We start from the raw sequence: 19,107 nt of genomic DNA, 5'->3' as shown, positions 1-19,107 counted from the left end.
AGGAGTTAAATCCATTAGGTTTTATACTGACATATTCCCTGGTATAGTTTCTTTAGTTCATCATTTAAAATTAAAGCTCCATTATACTTCAGTTCTAGTGACTATATGTAGAAGCACTATCAAAATAACTTTTTGTAACCTTTAATTAAACCTCTCTCCTCCCCCGATTTAATGTCTGCAAAACACTTTGAGCTTTGTAAAAAGAAAAAAGAAAAGGAGTACTTGTGGCACCTTAGAGACTAACCAGTTTATTTGAGCATGAGCTTTCGTGAGCTACAGCTCACTTCATCGGATGCATAGCATATCGTGGAAACTGCAGAAGACATCATATACACACAGAGACCATGAAACAAAACTTCCTCCCACCCCACTGTCCTGCTGCTAACAGCTTATCTAAAGTGATCATCAAGTGATCATCAAGGAAGGCCATTTCCAGCACAAATCAAGGTTTTCTCACTCTTTCCCCCCCCACACACACACACACAGACACACATACAAACTCACTCTCCTGCTGGTAATAGCCCATCCCTCTTTGAAACCTCTCTTTATAATGCGCATGATAATCAAGGTGGGTCATTTCCAGCACTAATCCAGGTTCTCTCACCCCCCCCCACACACACACACCCCCTCCAAAAACCACACACACAAACTCACTCTCCTGCTGGCAATAGCTCATCTTACAATGTGCACAGCAATAATCCAAGTTTAACCAGAACGTCTTGGGGGGAAGGCCCTATAAAATGAGCAAAGGAATATAACTTTCTGTCCTAGAGATTATTCCTCCCATTTGGGTTTGAGGCCCAATGACAGGGCAGCATAGGGAAGGATGCTTTGCATGACTTTGTACTTCTCCTGCTCTTTGGCTAAATAGAGGTGCAGTATCTTGGCTGTCAAACTAGCACCTTTCTCAGGTTCTAACACTACATGGAATTCTAAGAAAGGGAGAATTCCTGCCTGCTAAGAAACTTGAGTGTCAAGTTTTGAAAAGCCTAGTATAAATACACAAATGGTGTTCTGTGTAGAATATTCAGATCAAGAATTTGACAGGTAATATTACTGATCACCAGCCACCTCCATGTTACTCCCAGGACCTGTGAAGTGGTGCAGGGATCACTCTAAACTATGGTAAATAAGGAAGGACTATTGACACTAATGTAAAATTATAATCTTGTATTTTGTTTTTCCTTACAGGGGAAGGAAGCGCTTTGTAAGTGAAGGAGATGGCGGTCGTCTTAAACTAGAGAGCTACTGAGTACAGGAACCAACTCTTGCAGCCTTAGATGTTTAAAGGGAAAAAATATATTCTTTATCTAAATTGTAAGAGTTGCTTAGCACAGTTCATATTTTTTTTAAAAGCACTTGTTTTGGGTACAAATCATTCTGAAACAGTTTTGTAAATTTATATTCAGGAAGGAAATTTCTTTCTCTGGGCATATAGTAGAACAGAACAAGTAACCACATTTCAGTGGTGGTGCCTTCAAATAAGCTACCCTTTTGTAAGTGCCATATGTTTATGACCTAATCATTCCATGTTCTGCATTGATGTCTGACTGCCACTCCTTTCCTTCAAGGACAGTGTTTTTGTAGTAAAATCACTGGTTTAAACAAAGCTTTATTATAGAGGGGTCAAGTTAAGTTGCTGTAACCTCATTTTGGCTGCTGCTGTTGAAATACTGTGCTTTGGGAGGAAAAATGGTTATTTCTTTAAAGAATCTAAAAATGGATTGGTCATAAGATGTATTCGTCTTTTCCAGGGGAACGCACTGATTGGTCTTAAAGACCAGTGCAGTAAAAGGTGGCTGGAACATCTATTTCTCTACAAAACTGGAAAAAATGAACAGTTCTGATAGAATGTATTACAAAATAAATTTTTGTAAAGCTATCCTTTTCCTTTGTTTTTATATAAGCAGTTTTGGAAAGCTCTAAGTCCTCTGCAGATAATCTTTGAACCAGGTGCCAATAAAATACATATCTAAAAAGTACCCTTTTGCATAGCACTTTGTAGAGGATTAATGAATAACTAAACTGAAAGGGACATTTTACCCAAGAGTTCCCTGAAAATGGGTACATCAGTTAGCCATTTGACCAAATGACCCAGCATCTTAGTCCCATTGTTCAGAACAAGGTTAGAGTATGAAGCATGATTACATTACTGTAGCTGCTTATTAGTCTCATCTTCCCCCTATTAAATTAATACTAAGAACTTTGACAAATTAGAAGTAAAACTAAAGTAAAATTAGAAATTGTGGTTTTAGGGCAAGAGTTCTAAAAGGTGCCTCCTGCCCAATGAGGGCAAAGCAACATCTGCACAACACATTCTCAGAAAACTGCTGTGGATAGAGCTTGAATTCAGTTCAACAGTTGCAGCATGTCCGCTTGTGCCACCCAGTTACTATGGCAGACTGCCTACAAACACTCTGGTTTGCAACAGAGCAGCAGTCTTACTGCACATGCACATTTCACTCTTTGGTCCAGCAATTTGAATCAACCCATTGTGTAGGAGCAAATTTTACCTACTGAAAGGGGGCAATGACTTAGCTAAAATAAATCCTGAAAGGGTGAGATCAGTTGGAGGGTGAGATTCCACAGTCATCTCAAATGATCCCCAAATCTGGATCATCCACCTCATTCAATACTCATCGGGCACAGTAAATTTCAAGACAATTCCCATAAGCATGTAGATTGTAGAGCACTTATGTAATGCTTTAAACAGTAAACAATGCTTAACCTCTAGCAGAGCTGCTGCTCTAATAGAATACCTAGACCAGAACGGCCAGGCAAGATTTGTAACTTTTCAGAAGTGTTAACTATACATCTCCAGCCTCAAGTAATGAACTAAAGTAAATAGTTTACAGAGGAAAAAAAAAATTAAGTTGAGGGGGACAAACTCTTCATGGGGCTTTTTTTTTTTTTTTTAAGCCAGCACAATTATGAAGCTTTTTAAAAAAGAAATCAAGCTACGAAGCTGAAAGCCCCAGCTACAGAGAAGGTAGTAAGCATACTAACAAAAGACTCCTCTTAAGCAAAATCTACAGACATTTATAATATGTACAATATAAGAAGACATGAGCTAAGAAAGTTTAGTATGGACTTCTACCATTCCTGAACTCCTTTTTAATAACTGTACAGCAAACATCACTAGATTAAGGTACAATATTTAGGTGAAATATTTCTTAAAGGGGGTGAGCCATCATGCACACTATTGTTCGCTTTGTTGCTGCTGCTCCTTCTGTGCCACTTCTTGCTGGCGAATTGTCTCCTGTGCTGCTCGCTGCATTTTCTCTAGCTTTTCTAGGGTAACAGATTTTAAAGGCAACAGTTTTGGCTTACATAACACCATGGTAGGCACATCCTCCACTGACAACTGCCCTGAAGTGTAGAAGGAAAAAATAAGTATGTAAATTTCATATAATTGGCATGAATTTTACAAAGAAGTATAAATACATCTCAAATAGCACCAAATGTCCTTGGAAAAACCTAGTGTATAAAATACAAGAATTTTGGACAAGATAGCATTAGTTTTCAGAAAGAATATACTGTTCTTTGGGGGAAAAAGGTTTGCAAAAGCACGAGTCATTAACCTCAACTGATAAAGAAACTGGCTTGCTTTTCAGAAGTAGATCTTTTGTCTGATTTTGAACCACAGGAAAAAAATATATTTTTTCAGGAACTAAAGTCATATAGCTCAGAGTTGGGATCTTTATTCAGATCTCCTAAAAATCAAGTTAATGACTAGGATTCTCAGCTTTCCAACAGTAGCCAAGCAGAGTGCTTATGTAATATAATGCCTTATTTCCTCATGTGACAGCTTTCTTGCCTTTCAGTTCTTACACTTTTACCAGCACAGCTGCTAGAACTCAGTGCTTTAAACCATCTGAAAGCAGCCCTGCAATCCCAGCTTTCAAACTATATTGCTAGAACTAAGGATTTGAATGAAGCTGTCAAACCCATTTTATGATTAAGATGGGGGTGGGTTATGGGGAAGGTAAGTAAAATGGTAATCATAATATGAACGTCCTTTCTACTGTTTTCTGTCAGGGCTTACGTCCGTGTTTACAAACTACTGTATGTGCTTTCAAATACCCTGACCAGTAAGGGGAAGAGTAATCAAAGTAAAAACAGGATTCCTGCTTTTATTTAGAATATGCCTACATACACTTAATTGGTCTTGCCTAGATCAGGAAGGTTCAGGAGTAGCTGGCGTTTGGTTTGCTGGATGTTCTAGTTGCTGTAAGGCAGCAGTTCTCAAACTTGTGTGTGGGTGACCCCTTTCACACACCAAGCCTCTGAGAGCAACCCCCCTTGTAAATTAAAAACACTTTAAAAACATATTTCACATTATTATAAATGCTGGAGGCAAAGTGGGGTTTTTTTGGGAGGCTGACAGTTTACAACCCCCTCCCCCACCATATAGTAACCTTGTGCCCCTGAGGGCTCACAACCCCCAGTTTGAGAACCCCTGCCTAAGCGACGGGGGGACTACCCCCGCCTAGATAAATCTCATTTCCATACAACACCATACCTGTGCAGGGTGCTGAAGAGAAAACCAAGGCAAGGTCTCTACGCCGAAGATCTTACCACGGGAAGGGGTGTCCGTCCACCCCAGGGAGGAAGGTCGGGTAGCTGTGCGGGCAGGCACACCTCTGCTAACCTCATCGAGCTCGCGTGGGCAGCCCTGGGCTAGCTGCCCCAGGAGCGGCCCGCCGCGAAGTCGGGGTACGCGCCCCCTTACCCCTCGGGGAGCGCCGGGGCGGGGAGGCGGCCCGAGAGCGGCTGGCCGGGCCCGGCGGAGGGAGCGCTGCGGCGCGCAGGCGGCACGGCGCTTACCTTGCTTGGGCAGCACCTCCCGGAAGACGGACTTGCCCTCAGGCATGGCGGCGGCGCCGGGCGGCTGCCTGCGCGGAGGCTGAGGCGGGCCCCTGAGAAGCGGCCGGCGGAGGCTGACCCGCCCCCGCGTCGCTAGGGCCTGAGCGGGCCGCCTTCAACCTGCCCGGACCCGTGCGGCAGCGCATCAGGCCGGGACGCGTCCCGCGTAGGCAGCGTCCTGTCGTCACCTCGTAATTCACGGTCCCACCGCCGTCTCCTCACCCCAGGCGCACGGCGCTGAAACGCATGCGCACTGCACATCGACCGTCTTGCGGGCGGTATCAACGCATGCGCAGTGGCCCCAAAAGAACTAGCGCTCCCACCGTGCGCGGCGCTGTCATCGTTGCATAATGAGAAGCCTGGTCTCTTGGGGGGGGGCACCGCATGCTGGGAATTGTAGTCCAGTGGTGGCCCACTGCATGTTGGGAATTGTAGTCCAATGGTGGCCCACTGCATGCTGGGAATTGTAGTCCGGGGGTAGCCCGCTGCATGCTGGGCACTGTGGTGCCTTGGTGGTTCTGCAGCACACGGGGAAGCCTGGTGCTGCCCCGGGGCCTGTTGTATGCAGGGGGCACGGTCTGTGGGGTTGCTGGTGGAGGTGAGAGGCAAGCCCGGCATGCCGCACCTCCATAATTAATGCCGCCTCAGTCTGCCCTGCTTTATTGCAAATGAAGCCTTGCCCCCAGGCTGCTGGCATGTGGCCCTCACTTGGGCGTGTTGAGCAGCCTGGTTCGGCGGGAGCACGCCCATAGCTGTGGAATCTGACCTGCGTTGGTTCTGAGTCTCCCTACCTGGCTTCCACCTACTCCGGACTCTGGAAGGGTTTTTCTCGTTTGAGAACAGAAAAGCCACCCACCCACCTCAGCCCTTGAGGGATCCCACCAGGAGCCGGCCGTGCACCCCGCATGACCCTTGGGTCTGTTGTAGTTTCGGGAGGCTGAAGACCCAGCGTGTAGAGTGGGACCAGGTATTGGCCCTGCCTCCTGCTGTGTGATGCATTATGGCAGTTAAAGATTTTGATGCACAGCTGCGTGCGTTTGCATTTTACAGGGAATGTTGGTCCCAAGTGAAAACAAACTCAGCATATTAAATCTTTTAATCAGGAACCAACAAGGCACCACAACATCTGGCCAGATGGGTTAAAAACTGGCCAGATGGCAACCTTTCCCATTCGACATGTTTCTAGGATGTCCTGGAAAAACACTCGGGGACTGGAGGGGACAGAAAGCCCTTTGCCTTTAGATCTCTAGTTTCAGCCCAGCCTAGGTTGGAGGCTAGAAGAAGTTATCGCTTGGCAGCTTGCTTAATGACATCTACATGAAAGGAGGTGGTAAGCCCCTGCCCAATTTCTAAGGGACACGGCTGTACAGTACAGAAGCTACCTACCATGCTTATCCTGAATTGTCCCCTCGTTGTCAGCCTGAGAAACTAAATGAGCCAGAGAGCTTGAACTTGACAGCCCAGTTGGTTTCTCCCTGTCAGCACTGATGGTCTTTGGTAGGGCAATGCAGAGAAGTCTATATTACCACTGCCCAATCCTGAGACGTGCTCAGCTTCTGCAACTCCTACTGACAACAACATGAGGGGAGGGTATTCAGTACCTTGCAAGAGCAGGATTTCCTTCTCCAGGCCATCAAACCAGCCCCTTTCACTGACATCAAGTTCACTCTACACTTGTTTGAAAATATCAACAGATAGTGCCCAGAAGTGGTTTTTCCAGGATTTCAGATTCTGATCAAAGTTTTAATCTGATGTCCTAGAGCTTGTAGTATGAGTGGTGCCACTGTTTAAAATGTAATCAAAGGCTGGGGTACTTCTAAATGCTAAAAGCACAAATGTGGCAAAACCAGATTTGCCAGTATTCCTCTCATCACTCAGATACATGCAGGGCTGTCTGTCACCTGAATCACCTGGATCGAATGGTCTTCAGCTGTCGTTAAGACTGCGCCGATCACAACACATCCGCCATTCTTCTCGCATGCTTCCCTTTCTTCTCCACGTTCATCCAAAACGTTTAACAATGTCATCTTCCCATCTTCTTGGAGGCCGACCAGGTGGTCTTTTCTGTTCTGTCTGTGTTTTGGAGAATTCTTTACCATTTATTAGCAACTTTCATTGAAGAGCACTTGGAAGTATATGTGCTAACACACAAGTCAGTAGATGCAATTTCAGCTTCCTGGCTCTGCATGTATATGGTATTCAAGTACTAATTAAATTCCAAGATGTACTGTAATTTTAGATTTTGCTCATGATATTGTTTGTATGGCCTGTCCACCCTGTCCTTTACTTCAGTAATTTGAAGAGGGAAAAGCTCACATGTAGGAACAGTTAACATTTGTAAACCTGCTAACCACAATCTCAGCTGGTATTAGTGATCCTTATAGATGTAGTAAGAAACAGCAGATTCTGCTGACATTTTTCATAGTGATGTATATTAGCTATGGACAAAGGCTTGTGGAAATTATAAACAATGGCACTGTTTAGTGATCAAAAGAGAATGAGGAAAATAATTTTTTCTATAATAAGTTTTCTTTCTGGTTTTGATTTCACTTGGTCATGTTTCCTTCTGCTGACTTGGATGCTGTGCAGTTGGCCCATGGGATAATCCTTCGCTGCTATTTCTAATGCATTTGTGGGGTTACAGTGAAACCTGTACTAAGAATCCAACTTTCAGTAAGCAACACCCAGTCAGAATTAACTAGAATATCTTTGTAATCAGATCCTTATACTATGTAAATATTAAATTGTAAAGTATAGCTCAGTTTTTGCAAGATGTCAATTATGAATGAAAATTCTGCAGCGCTGGAGCAATGAATATTTCTGTGCTAGCTAAAAAGAGCCTTAAAGTGACAGGAAATTTAGTTAGATACAAGGCAGCATTAACTTGAATTCCTTGGCTAGGTCTTTCTAGCTGCTTGTTCATTGCAGATGGTTGTTTGGAGTCCAGCATTATCTAAGTATTGATATTTTCAGCAACTAAACCTCATCTCAGTCATGTAGGGAGTTACTTTCCAAAATGACAGGTTTCAGAGTAGCAGCCGTGTTAGTCTGTATTCGCAAAAAGAAAAGGAGGACTTGTGGCACCTTAGAGACTAACCAATTTATTTGAGCATAAACCTTCGTGAGCTACAGCTCACTTCATCGGATGCATCCGATGAAGTAGCTGTAGCTCACAAAAGCTTATGCTCAAATAAATTGGTTAGTCTCTAAGGTGCCACAAGTCCTCCTTTTCTTTTTACTTTCCAAAATGTTTTTCTTGCCAGTGTTTTTCCTCGATGATATGAAACAATGGTCACCTCGATTTCTTACTTGAGAGCATTTTACTGATTGAGATCTGGGATCTCGCAATGTGCTAAATCCATTTTCTCAGCTAGCCAAATGCCAACTTGGCATTCTTCTAAAAATGCTGATCCTTAGGGTTGTGGCGATGTATGGGTGGTTACTGGTGATTGTTTCCAGAAGTTGCCAGTAGATTTATTTTTAAAACATCTTGTGACACTTGGAGAAAGAGGGTATTAAACGATTAGGAACTGGAAGGGTAGAAAGTGAGCAAGAGGTACAGGTACAAACTAATATATTGCTAGTTTGCACCTTCTGTCTGAAGATTTCAAAGTGCTTAACAAATGTTAGGTTTCAGAGTAGCAGCCGTGTTAGTCTGTATCCGCAAATAGAAAAGGAGAACTTGTGGCACCTTAGAGACTAACCAATTTATTTGAGCATGAGCTTCCGATGAAGTGAGCTGTAGCTCACGAAAGCTTATGCGCAAATAAATTTGTTAGTCTCTAATGTGCCACAAGTCCTCCTTTTCTTTTAACAAATGTTAGTAGATTTAGTTTTGGCAAGTATTATTTACCACATTTCACAGATGAGGAAAATGAGGCTTGGAGAACCTAATCCTGCTCATGCTGAAAGCAGTGATTAAATGACAGAAGTTGTGACATGTCAAATTATACATCAAGGATCCGACTCATTGGTTCTGCTAAGAAAAGGTGGCTTTATGATCCCTGCTTCTGGGGCTGGGTGAAGGCTGCTTTGACTTACGCTCAGTTGCACAAGTGGCCAATCAAGCTGCCAGAAATAGCCGGAGAGCAGAGGTGCTTTGCTCACATCTTCTGTTCCCTGCGAATGCCCCTTGTGCTGGGAATAGAATAAGCAGAGCCACTATGCTGTCTCTATTCCACCTTGGGATTACCCTTATGAAAGTGTAAAATGGCTGGTTAAATTGGCACAAAGTAGCTGGAATGGAGGCCAGGATCTGGCCCCAGGTTTGCGGCAGATGCAGGAACAGAACTCCAGTATCCTGACACCAAGTCCTGTGCTCTAACCACATGTTTCTCAAAGGACATGAGACAGACCTTAACATAAAACCTAGTATTGTTCCTTAAAGTATCCAAGCATGAGGATAATATATTCTGGATGCAGACATGTTATGTCACAAATGAGTTATTCTTGTACTTTGCAGAAAGCCTCACAACCACAAAACCAGCAACAGCGTTATAAATGATAAGCTTGTTTTCCTCCTCTTCCCAGAGATAGTCTCAGCCCACAAGACAGCATATAGACATGCATTGCTGGAATCCAGTGAGTTTCATGACATTTGCTGAAAGCCATTTGCTGAAAGCCCCACAATACTGCAAATACAAAACGAACATTTATTTTAAGTCTTGAATGAAAAATATCTACCTTCACCAAGGATAGGTCACATGTACCATAGGTGAAGGCTGGGCTCAGCAGTAGCAATGTTGCCAGTTCCAAGTGTTCAAAAATCACGGGGCAGGCCCCCAAAATCATGTAATAGTTGTTGGGTTCTTTCTATTTCTCTTCTGTTTTCTGAGCCATTAGAGTTCATGCTTTCCAGCTTTTTCCTGCAACCAGAAGGGCTAGAAACATCACTGTATTTTAAAATGAAAGCTGAGGTTCTTGCATGATCACATAACCTGGGGTTTCAAAAAAAATTTTAAACAGCCAATATCGCATGTATTGGCAATGCTCTGGGTGACCATCTGTCTTGGGTTTTAAGGGATATCTTTTGCTTGGTTGATAGTGTCCATCCCATATTCAGTAAGGAGCTACTAATACAATCTGGTCAGATTTAAAAATGTCTGTTTCCCAAATATCTATCTTTGGTTTTTAGATAACTCTGACCTTTTAAGCACAGATGATAACCATGTGAAGATGCATGACTCTGTGCCATTTATAAAACATTGTGTGTGTCATCCCTTACAAGTAAGCTTTGGTCCTGTGTTTTTCATACATTTATTTGTCCTTTATTTCCTTGAAACATGGGCAGGTACTCTAGGGTACAGACCATCCTCACCCAGGAACAAAGCAAGAGATTTACTCTTACAGGTATACAGGGTGAGACCACAAGGTAACTCTGAGGGCAGAAAGTCCAGTTTGGCTCTCAGAAAGAATACAATGTGCTATAACAGCTGGAAGGTGATCAGACACAGATTGTGGTGGCTGCCTCTGTGAATGAGTTGGTAGGGGCATGGGTTTATTTCTCATTGATTTGATCATTATATTTGAGGTTTTTGATGGTTGCAACCTATGGACATGGAGGCCAGAATAAAAGCCTGGAGGAAAACCCCATGCTTGGTAGAAGGGCTTGTCTTTTGTTGCTGAATGAGCTGATCCGCTTCACAGCGAGAGAAACTGTTCCTTCCAGCTTCGTTCGTTGTGAGCAACACTCATGCTAAACGTCTGAAAACATACGGTACAGGTGACACAGAAGTAGCTTTCTGACTGTCTGCGCCTTCTATTCCATCTCAGTCGCTATTGTCCAGTAAATGCTGAGATCTCACTGCCTGCCTTATTGTTATATATAATTCCATTCTGTGCTGTCACGCCAGATGCTCCAGACAGGAGTTTCTATGCAATCAGTGCATCACTTGTGTGGTTAAAATCATTTAAGCTTTGGCCTGGGGCCTTACAGAGCTAGAAAAGTGCTAGAATTGCCCATAAATGCACTGTCACTTTATTGTTTATTATTCCACTTCTCCCCCAGCTGCTTAGTGTCTCTCTTGGAATATTTCTTTAATTGGTTGGGAAAAGTGTGAGACTCATCCTTTACTTACTGGGTAAAAATTAAGTGATGAGTCAGGGGACCCTATACAAAAGTACAACTTTCATACACAAAAGTCAATCATTGACATAACAGAGTAATGTCAATACCTAAACATGTCCTAGAAATTAAATTAACAGTTTAACATACAGACCATAAAACTCCCAATGCAGTCAAATAAGAAGGTTGTATTGTCCTGTGAAATATACCTCCAGAGAAGCTGGAGAGGTTGAAGAGACCTATCAAATTATCCAGTCCATCTTCCTGGTGGTGCAGGATCATTCCTACGGAATACTGCCTAGTTCTCAGTCTAGTCTGGTTTTAAAATTTCCTGGCGATGGGAGTTTGAACACATCCCTTTAGGAGACTATTGCACAGCTCGATAGATCTCCCTTTTCGGGCTGTTTTCCCAGATATTCAGCATAAACATCCCCTTTTTATTATTCCCCTCCCAAGTACCTCTCCTGCCAAAAGTCTTATTTTTAGGGCAAATTTCTATTGGCATGTTCTCTCTGAAGAGAAACTTAAGTGAGGTCTGTTTTGGGGCTATACGTGCAAGTGTTTTTCCTGTTAGATTCTCCCATGCTGCCTGTGATAGATATAGCAACCTCATGTAATATCTCTGGGGATCATATTGTGTTCAGTATATGAATAGTCTATGTGTCACTGTGGGCCTGAGCTTGTATGCAACTCCTGCGGAGGGAGGGTTGCCACACTTCCCCCAGGAACTAAGAACAGTAGGGGGTGATTAAGGTGATTCACTCAGTTTGTAAACACCTCCAGAGAAATACCATCCCTTGGGAGGCTTGCATATACTGGTTCAAACTGGGTTTTCCAGAGACCAACAGACAAAGAAATGGCTTTTGCATAAAAAGCTGTATTTAAAGTGACTCGGGGTTATTAGAGGGCTTTCCCTTCACCCTCTTCTCTGGTTCTTGTCATGTAGACAGAAAGCAGAAGACCAGAAGTCCAAAGTGCAAACAACGCAATGTTTATTGGGGTTAATTTCCAAGCGAGCATATTCAAAGCCCTTCACACCAGTTGGGCTTATCTCTATATGCCAAGAGAGTCTGTTTCCCAGGGTTCCGTTCCCAGCTCTGATGCCGCAGAGCCTTGCCTGTGTCCCTGTTCCCTATTCCCTGTTCCCGTCCCCCCGCTTAACAAAAATGATTCCAATTTCCCTCCCACACACGCTTCCTGCTTGACCCCAGTTTATATAGTAATATTCTCAACTATACCTTAGCCAATCATTTTACTGAAATTTAACTAACCAATCTTAACATATTGTAACATAATTCTCTAACCAATTATGTCCTGCTACCCTAATTAACTTACACCTAGAAAAATTAATTATACAGCAGACAGAAACAATTAGAGAACCAGACAGATTAACAATAGAGAAAGTGGGGCCATAAAGATAAAACAGTACCAAAATGACGGTTTCACAACCGCAACCACTGATAAGTGATTTCTTGCCAGACAGGATGCTATCAAACTAAGTTTTCTTTAACCATCTTAAGATCTGTTTCTTTATCTGGTGGTGATGGGCACTACCAGGACAGGATCGTCTTCCTAACAGCCCAATACCACTTTATTTCAATGTGACTGGTTTGGGATGTGAGGATGTGACCATACGCTTCCCAGCTTATGTCTGCCCCTTCTGCTTAGCCAAAGGCCTTAGCCTAAGAACAAGGCCTCAGACTATTCTAGTCAGAAAAGGCCCATACACAGGCGGACTTGTGATTTTGATTCTTTGTTTTATACCTCTGTAACTAGCTAAATGATAAAAATACACCTAAGTTCTTAAAGTATAGGCCTTTACAGGCAGGCTTGAATATCTATATTCTAACAGGGGTCTTCTTTCTGCTCCAGCAAATGGACAGGATGTTCTGTCCAGGACGGTCCACTCCCAACCCTTGCGGAAGGATTGGGAAAGACTTAGCCTGCTAGGGCCCTATAAGACCGATGGGAGAGTCCTGGTATGTTTAGTGTAGGTTTAAATCTGTTTAGTGTTTTATATATTTTCTCTTGAATGCTTTTACCTGAAGAATAAGTGTGCTTGCTTAGAGAGCGTTGCATGGTAATTTGTAACTGCTGGTGCTACACCGTTCATAGCCCTTGGAGAGAAAGCAAAGTACCGCCACTGGATTTAGGCAGACTGGCTTCAGGGAGGGTGTCACGATACTGCGCTGCTCACCGCTGAGTGGTGCCTCCTTCTGGTGATTAGCTCTGTCCAGTTCAGTGCCTCCTTTCTGGTCTTCTGACGTGCAGTTCTTCTCTCGCTCATGGAGCCACAGTATGGCTACTTTGTGACTCAACCCTCAAGGCAGCTCACACTGTAATTTTCCCTTCCGGGGCAGTCTTTCAAATTCCTACTGCACCAGCAGCATCAGGCAGTCCTCATGCCTGCTGCCCTGAACATGTCACTCCAGCAGTGACTCCAGCAGGCTTCCTATTCACTGCCCTTAGCAATGCCACTCAGAAGTGGATGGTAGGGGTACCCAGGTTCACCCTCTACTCCTGGTTCTAATCCAGGGCCCTACAATGAGCAGTTAAGGTATGTGGCTACATGTACCTTACTGCTCTCTTCCCTGGACTACTTCCTACCATGCTTCCCCAAGCTTTTCATTCTCTAGTCTTTGTAATCAGACCCCTCTTAGGCCTGCTTGGTAAACTCTTTCTCAGGGGGTAATTTTCACCACTTCCTTACTTTTTCCCTTACCTCAGGGAGCCACTCTGCTAGCTTCCTCCCTGCAGCCTCCCCTATACTGTTGCCAACCTCCAGACTTTATGTTCTCTCACAAGTAAGCCTCCTTCTTATCACTGCGCTCCACACAGCCTAAATCTCCCGTGTCTGCAGCTTAATTGGCTGATTGGGCTCACCTGGCCTAATTCAATTCTCTCAGGACTGGTTGGGGAGCGCACCCTATCACAGGGGGGATATCACAGTGTAAGACTGGGAACTGTGAAGCCTTAAAACTCCCAGTCAGAAAGGAGTGGGAAAATGGTCCCTGCTGAGACAGGTGATGGCTAAAGATCTGAGACCTGACTGGGCATTCCTGGAGTGGACCATGGAGGTGCAGTTACCCTGAAATGGTGACACGGCCAAACACACTTAGTTCCTGGTCTGTACATATACCACAGCTCAGATGGTGGAGCTTCCGAAAGTGGTGATTTCTAGTCCTGGCACTAACACTGTTTCCATCTGTGGCCTTGAGTAAGTAATTTAACCCTCTCCATTCTGACTGCAGAGAAGTTGCTCTGAACCCCTCCTGCACCTGTTTGAAGATTGGAGGACCAGTAAGGTCAGTACGATGTCCTGCTTTGTGGGAGTATGAGGGCCACACCCTACTTACTCCTGTATATGGCAGGGGACAGAATTGAATCCTTTATTAATCTGGTTTATGAAGAGAAACATATGCTACTTTTATACCAGCACTGCCATGTGTCATGCTATACCAGCATGCATGGGGCTAATAAATCTTCAAAGACAAAAAACACCGCCTAGCAGAAGCAAATCTGAGCCACATCAGAAGAATTCAGTAATTAGTCCATAGTTCTGGCCCTGTCAGACATAAGGGATGAGCAAAATGGGCACTGTAGTAACAGATGCCGAATACTCCTTGTGCATGAAAAAAGCAAAATAGAAAATGCACACACAATGTCAGAGAGGGCTGTGGCACATTGCATTGTAGTGTAGAAATGAAAGAGCTATAAAGCAAGAGTGTTGACGTAATGCAACTTGGCGCATGCCAGTACTGCAGTCCAGACCACTTTCTTTAGGATCCCAACCATCATTAAGCATGACTTGCAGTATAATTTAGCAGAGGAGTTACATAATCTTTGATATACGTGCAATACTGTGTTTTGTATTATGCATTTGAAAGAGAGAAGGAGGCACATTGAACAAACAAGATTCTCTTAAGACAATAGAATTGGACATCAATGCCTAATTTGTATAGTGAAAGTGGACTGATGCCAGCAGTTGCACAGGACAGAAGCAGCTACACCATTCCTTTCACACCCACCCCAGCACGTACATCACACATTCTGGCTCCCACAACTTCTGATTTTCAACACTTTTGTTCCTGCACTTTTCCTTCTGACAGGTGATAGCCCTTCTCTGTGTCCCTGCATTCCTTGCCATCGCTGCACCTTGCAGGCACGTACAGTTTGGCACTTGGGAACATTTAGCCCAGAAATTCGCTGGCTTCTCTCCCATGCATTCAGATGCTGAGCAGAATTTCCTGTGTCTCACGCATCATTTTCCAGTGTCATCCAGATTCAAGATGGCAGCTTATTCTTTTAATTAATTATTTTCTCTATATTATAATAGATATGTATAAAATATAGAGGTGTTTTTAGAGTGATTTACTCTTTTTTTGTAACAAGAGTAGTGAATAGATTATCTCTTATGTTGCAGTCTCCCTTTCAGGGAATAACATAATTCTTTTGTAAATAATGCACTAACTGTACTGAGCATTTCATGCATTGGTCTAAACAAATTAGATGTATAGGGCAATAATTTGTACAGTAATTGGCCCTCCTATTCATACAATTCATCTGGTGGCAAGACACAACTAAACTGAAAGATCAGGTCTAGCTTTGAACAGCTTGAAGCAAATTCTCCGTTTCTAATACTACATCAAGCATAATTATCTAGTCTTGTTTCAGGCATTTAGAACTCTAAAGTCCTGAAAAAGATCAAATCAGCAGCTGTGTCCTCCTAAGTTTTTGTGGCTCCATAATACACCCTCAGTCCACTTTTGATTTAGAGGAAAGGAAAATTGCAAATCCAATAGGCTATCAAGCAAGTTAAACTTCTATCATGCAAGTTGAGAGTCAGCCAGTTCAAACAGTTTATATTTCCAAGTCAGCCTTACCAAAAATGTAAATGAGCAAGCGATTACTTCGTCTCACCAACAGTACATCTTTTGCTGAAAATACTTTAGACAGGTTTATATGTTACTGAGGAAAATAGAATCATAAAGGAACATAAACTCTGGCAAGTCACGTGTAAAAGTATAATTAGCCAGGCCAAAAAAGAATTTGAAGAGCAGCTAGCAAAAGACACAAAAAGTAACAGCATTTTTTAAAGGACATCAGAAGCAGGAAGCCTGCCAAACAATCAGTGGGACCACTGGACATCAACGTGCTAAAAGAGCACTCAAGGAAGACAAGGCCATTGCAGAGAAGCTAAATGAATTATTTGCATCAGTCTTCACTGCAGAGGATGTGAGGGAGATTCACACACCTCAGCCTTTCACTTTAGGTGACAAATCTGAGGAACTGTCCCAGATTGAGGTGTCAGTAGAGGAGGTTTTGGAACAAATCACTAAATTAAACAGTAATATGTCACCAGGACCAGATTGTATTCACCCAAGAGTTCTGAAGGAACTCAAATATGAAATTACAGATCTACTAACTCTGGTATGTTTGAGCATAAGCTTTCGTGAGCTACAGCTCACTTCATCGGATGCATACTGTGGAAACTGCAGAAGACATTATATACACAGAAACCATGAAACAATACCTCCTCCCACCCCACTCTCCTGCTGGTAATAGCTTATCTAAAGATCACTTTAGATAAGCTATTACCAGCAGGAGAGTGGGGTGGGAGGAGGTATTGTTTCATGGTTTCTGTGTATATAATGTCTTCTGCAGTTTCCACAGTATGCATCCGATGAAGTGAGCTGTAGCTCACGAAAGCTTATGCTCAAATAAATTGGTTAGTCTCTAAGATGCCACAAGTACTCCTTTTCTTTTTGCGAATACAGACTAACACGGCTGTTACTCTGTAACTCTGGTATGTAACCTATTGCTTAAATCAACCTCTGTATTGATGACTGGAGGATAGCTAACGTATGATGATTTTTTTTTAAAGAGACCAGAGGCGATCCTCATCCCACTGAGGGTTACCAAGAAAAACTACAACATCTGCTCAAGAAACTTCCTGAAAAAGCACAAGAACAAATCTGCACAGACACCCCTAGAACCCAAACCAGGGATATTCTATCTGCTATCCAAGATTCATAAACCTGGAAATCCTGGATGCCCCATCATCTCAGGCATTGGCACCCTGACAGCAGGATTGTCTGGCTATGTAGACTCCCTCCTCAGGCCCTATGCTACCAGCACTCCCAGCTATCTTTGAGACACCACTGACTTCCTGAGGGAACTACAATCCATCGGTGATCTTCCAAAAAACACCATCCTGGTCACTATGGATGTAGAAGCCCTCTACACCAACATTCCACACAAAGATGGACTACAAGCCATCAGGAACAGTATCCCCGATAATGTCATGTCAAACCTGGTGGCTGAACTTTGTAACTTTGTCCTCACCCATAACTATTTCACATTTGGGGACAATGTATACCTTCAAGTCAGCGGCACTGCTGTGGGTACCCACATGGCCCCACAGTATGCCAACATTTTTATGGCTAACTTAGAACAACGCTTCCTCAGCTCTCGTCCCCTAACGCCCCTACTCGCACTACATTGATGACATCTTCATCATCTGGACCCATGGAAAAGAAGCACTTGAGGAATTCCACCATGATTTCAACAATTTCCATCCCACCATCAACCTCAGCCTGGACCAGTCCACACAAGAGATCCACTTCCTGGACGCTACAGTGCTAATAAGCGATGGTCACATAAACACCACCCTATACCGGAAACCTACTGACCGCTATTCCTACCTATATGCCTCCAGCTTTCATCCAGACCACACCACACCACATGATCCATTGTCTACAGCCAAGCTCTAAGATACAACTGCATTTGCTCCAACCCCTCAGACAGAGACAAACACCTACAAGATCTCTATCAAGCATTCTTACAACTACAATACCAACCTGCTGAAGTGAAGAAACAGATTGACAGAGCATGAAGAGTACCCAGAAGTTACCTACTACAGGACAGGCCCAACAAAGAAAATAACAACGCCACTAGCCATCACCTTCAGCCCCCAACTAAAACCTCTCCAACGTATCATCAAGGATCTACAACCTATCCTGAAGGATGACCCATCACTCTCACAGATCTTGGGAGACAGGCCAGTCCTTGCCTACAGACAGCCCCCCAACCTGAAGCAAATACTCACCAGCAACCACACACCGCACAACAGAACCACTAACCCAGGAACCTATCCTTGCAACAAAGCCCGTTGCCAACCGTGTCCACATATCTATTCAGGGGACACCATCATAGGGCCTAATCACATCAGCCACACTATCAGAGGCTCGTTCACCTGCACATCTACCAATGTGATATATGCCATCATGTGCCAACAATGCCCCTCTGCCATGTACACTGGCCAAACTGGACAGTCTATATGTAAAAGAATAAATGGACACAAATCAGACATCAAGAATTATAACATTAATAAACCAATCGGAGAACGGTTCAATCTCTCTGGTCACTCAATTACAGACCTAAAGGCTGCAATATTACAACAAAAAGACTTCAAAAACAGACTTCAACGGGAGACTGCTGAATTGGAATTAATTTGCAAACTGGATACAATTAACCTAGGCTTGAATAGAGACTGGGAGTGTTTGTGTCATTACACAAAGTAAAACTATTTCCCCATGTTTATTTCCCCCCTCCACCCCGCACTGTTCTTCAGACCTTCTTGTCAACTGCTGGAAATGGCCCATCTTGATTATCACTACAAAAGGTTCCCTTCTCCCTCCCTCCCCTCCCCCTCCTGCTGGTAATAGCTCACCTTAAGTGATCACTCTGGTTACAGTGTGTGTGGTAACACCCATTGTTTCATGTTCTCTTTGTATATAAATCTCCCCATTTTGTATTTTCCACTGAATGCATCTGATGAAGTGAGCTGTAGCTCACGAAAGCTTATGCTCAAATAAATTTGTTAGTCTCTAAGGTGCCACAAGTACTCCTTTTCTTTTTGCCATAGACTTGTCATCCCCCCTTTAGACCACTGACATGGCGGTGGGTGAACCATAGTATTGGGGAGGATAGTTCCCAGCCCAGCCCACCCCTTCCACCTGAGGCCCTGCCCCTCCTGTCCCCCTTCCCCCATGGAATCCTAAAGTGCCCCCCACGGACACCAGCCCTGCCAAGCCCCGGGCCGCCCAAGCACCTCCAGCCCCAGAGTGCCTGGTGGGCAGCGCGTGCCAGCCCCAGAGCGCTGAATGGGGCGTAAA

General features: G+C 43.7%; 2 protein-coding genes across 4 annotated transcripts in view; one reads left to right on the top strand and one right to left on the bottom strand.

The window, feature by feature from the left end:
• PDCD4 (programmed cell death 4) overlaps positions 1 to 1,845 on the top strand; it is a 33,032-nt gene extending 31,187 nt beyond the window's left edge. The window contains exon 12 of one of the 3 annotated variants that reach the window (XM_074959370.1): positions 1,192 to 1,845. In XM_074959370.1, the coding sequence (XP_074815471.1) occupies positions 1,192 to 1,252 (61 nt within the window). In that variant the 3' untranslated portion in view covers positions 1,253 to 1,845. The remainder of the gene's footprint in view (positions 1 to 1,191) is intronic. The other 2 variants (XM_074959369.1, XM_074959368.1) reach the window with 2 other exon arrangements.
• BBIP1 (BBSome interacting protein 1) lies at positions 159 to 5,115 on the bottom strand. The gene is made up of 2 exons (XM_074959377.1): positions 4,828 to 5,115; positions 159 to 3,369 (listed from the first exon to the last, which is right to left on the bottom strand). The coding sequence occupies exons 1-2, from the start codon at positions 4,871 to 4,873 to the stop codon at positions 3,200 to 3,202; spliced, it is 216 nt and encodes a 71-aa protein (XP_074815478.1). The 5' UTR covers positions 4,874 to 5,115; the 3' UTR covers positions 159 to 3,199.
• Positions 5,116 to 19,107: the final 13,992 nt, after the last annotated feature.

This window comes from Natator depressus, chromosome 7 (assembly GCF_965152275.1).
Source record: "Natator depressus isolate rNatDep1 chromosome 7, rNatDep2.hap1, whole genome shotgun sequence".
NCBI classification, from domain to species: domain Eukaryota; kingdom Metazoa; phylum Chordata; order Testudines; family Cheloniidae; genus Natator; species Natator depressus.
Note: the sequence above shows the minus strand (reverse complement) of the source record. Positions and strands in the feature narration are given on the sequence as shown.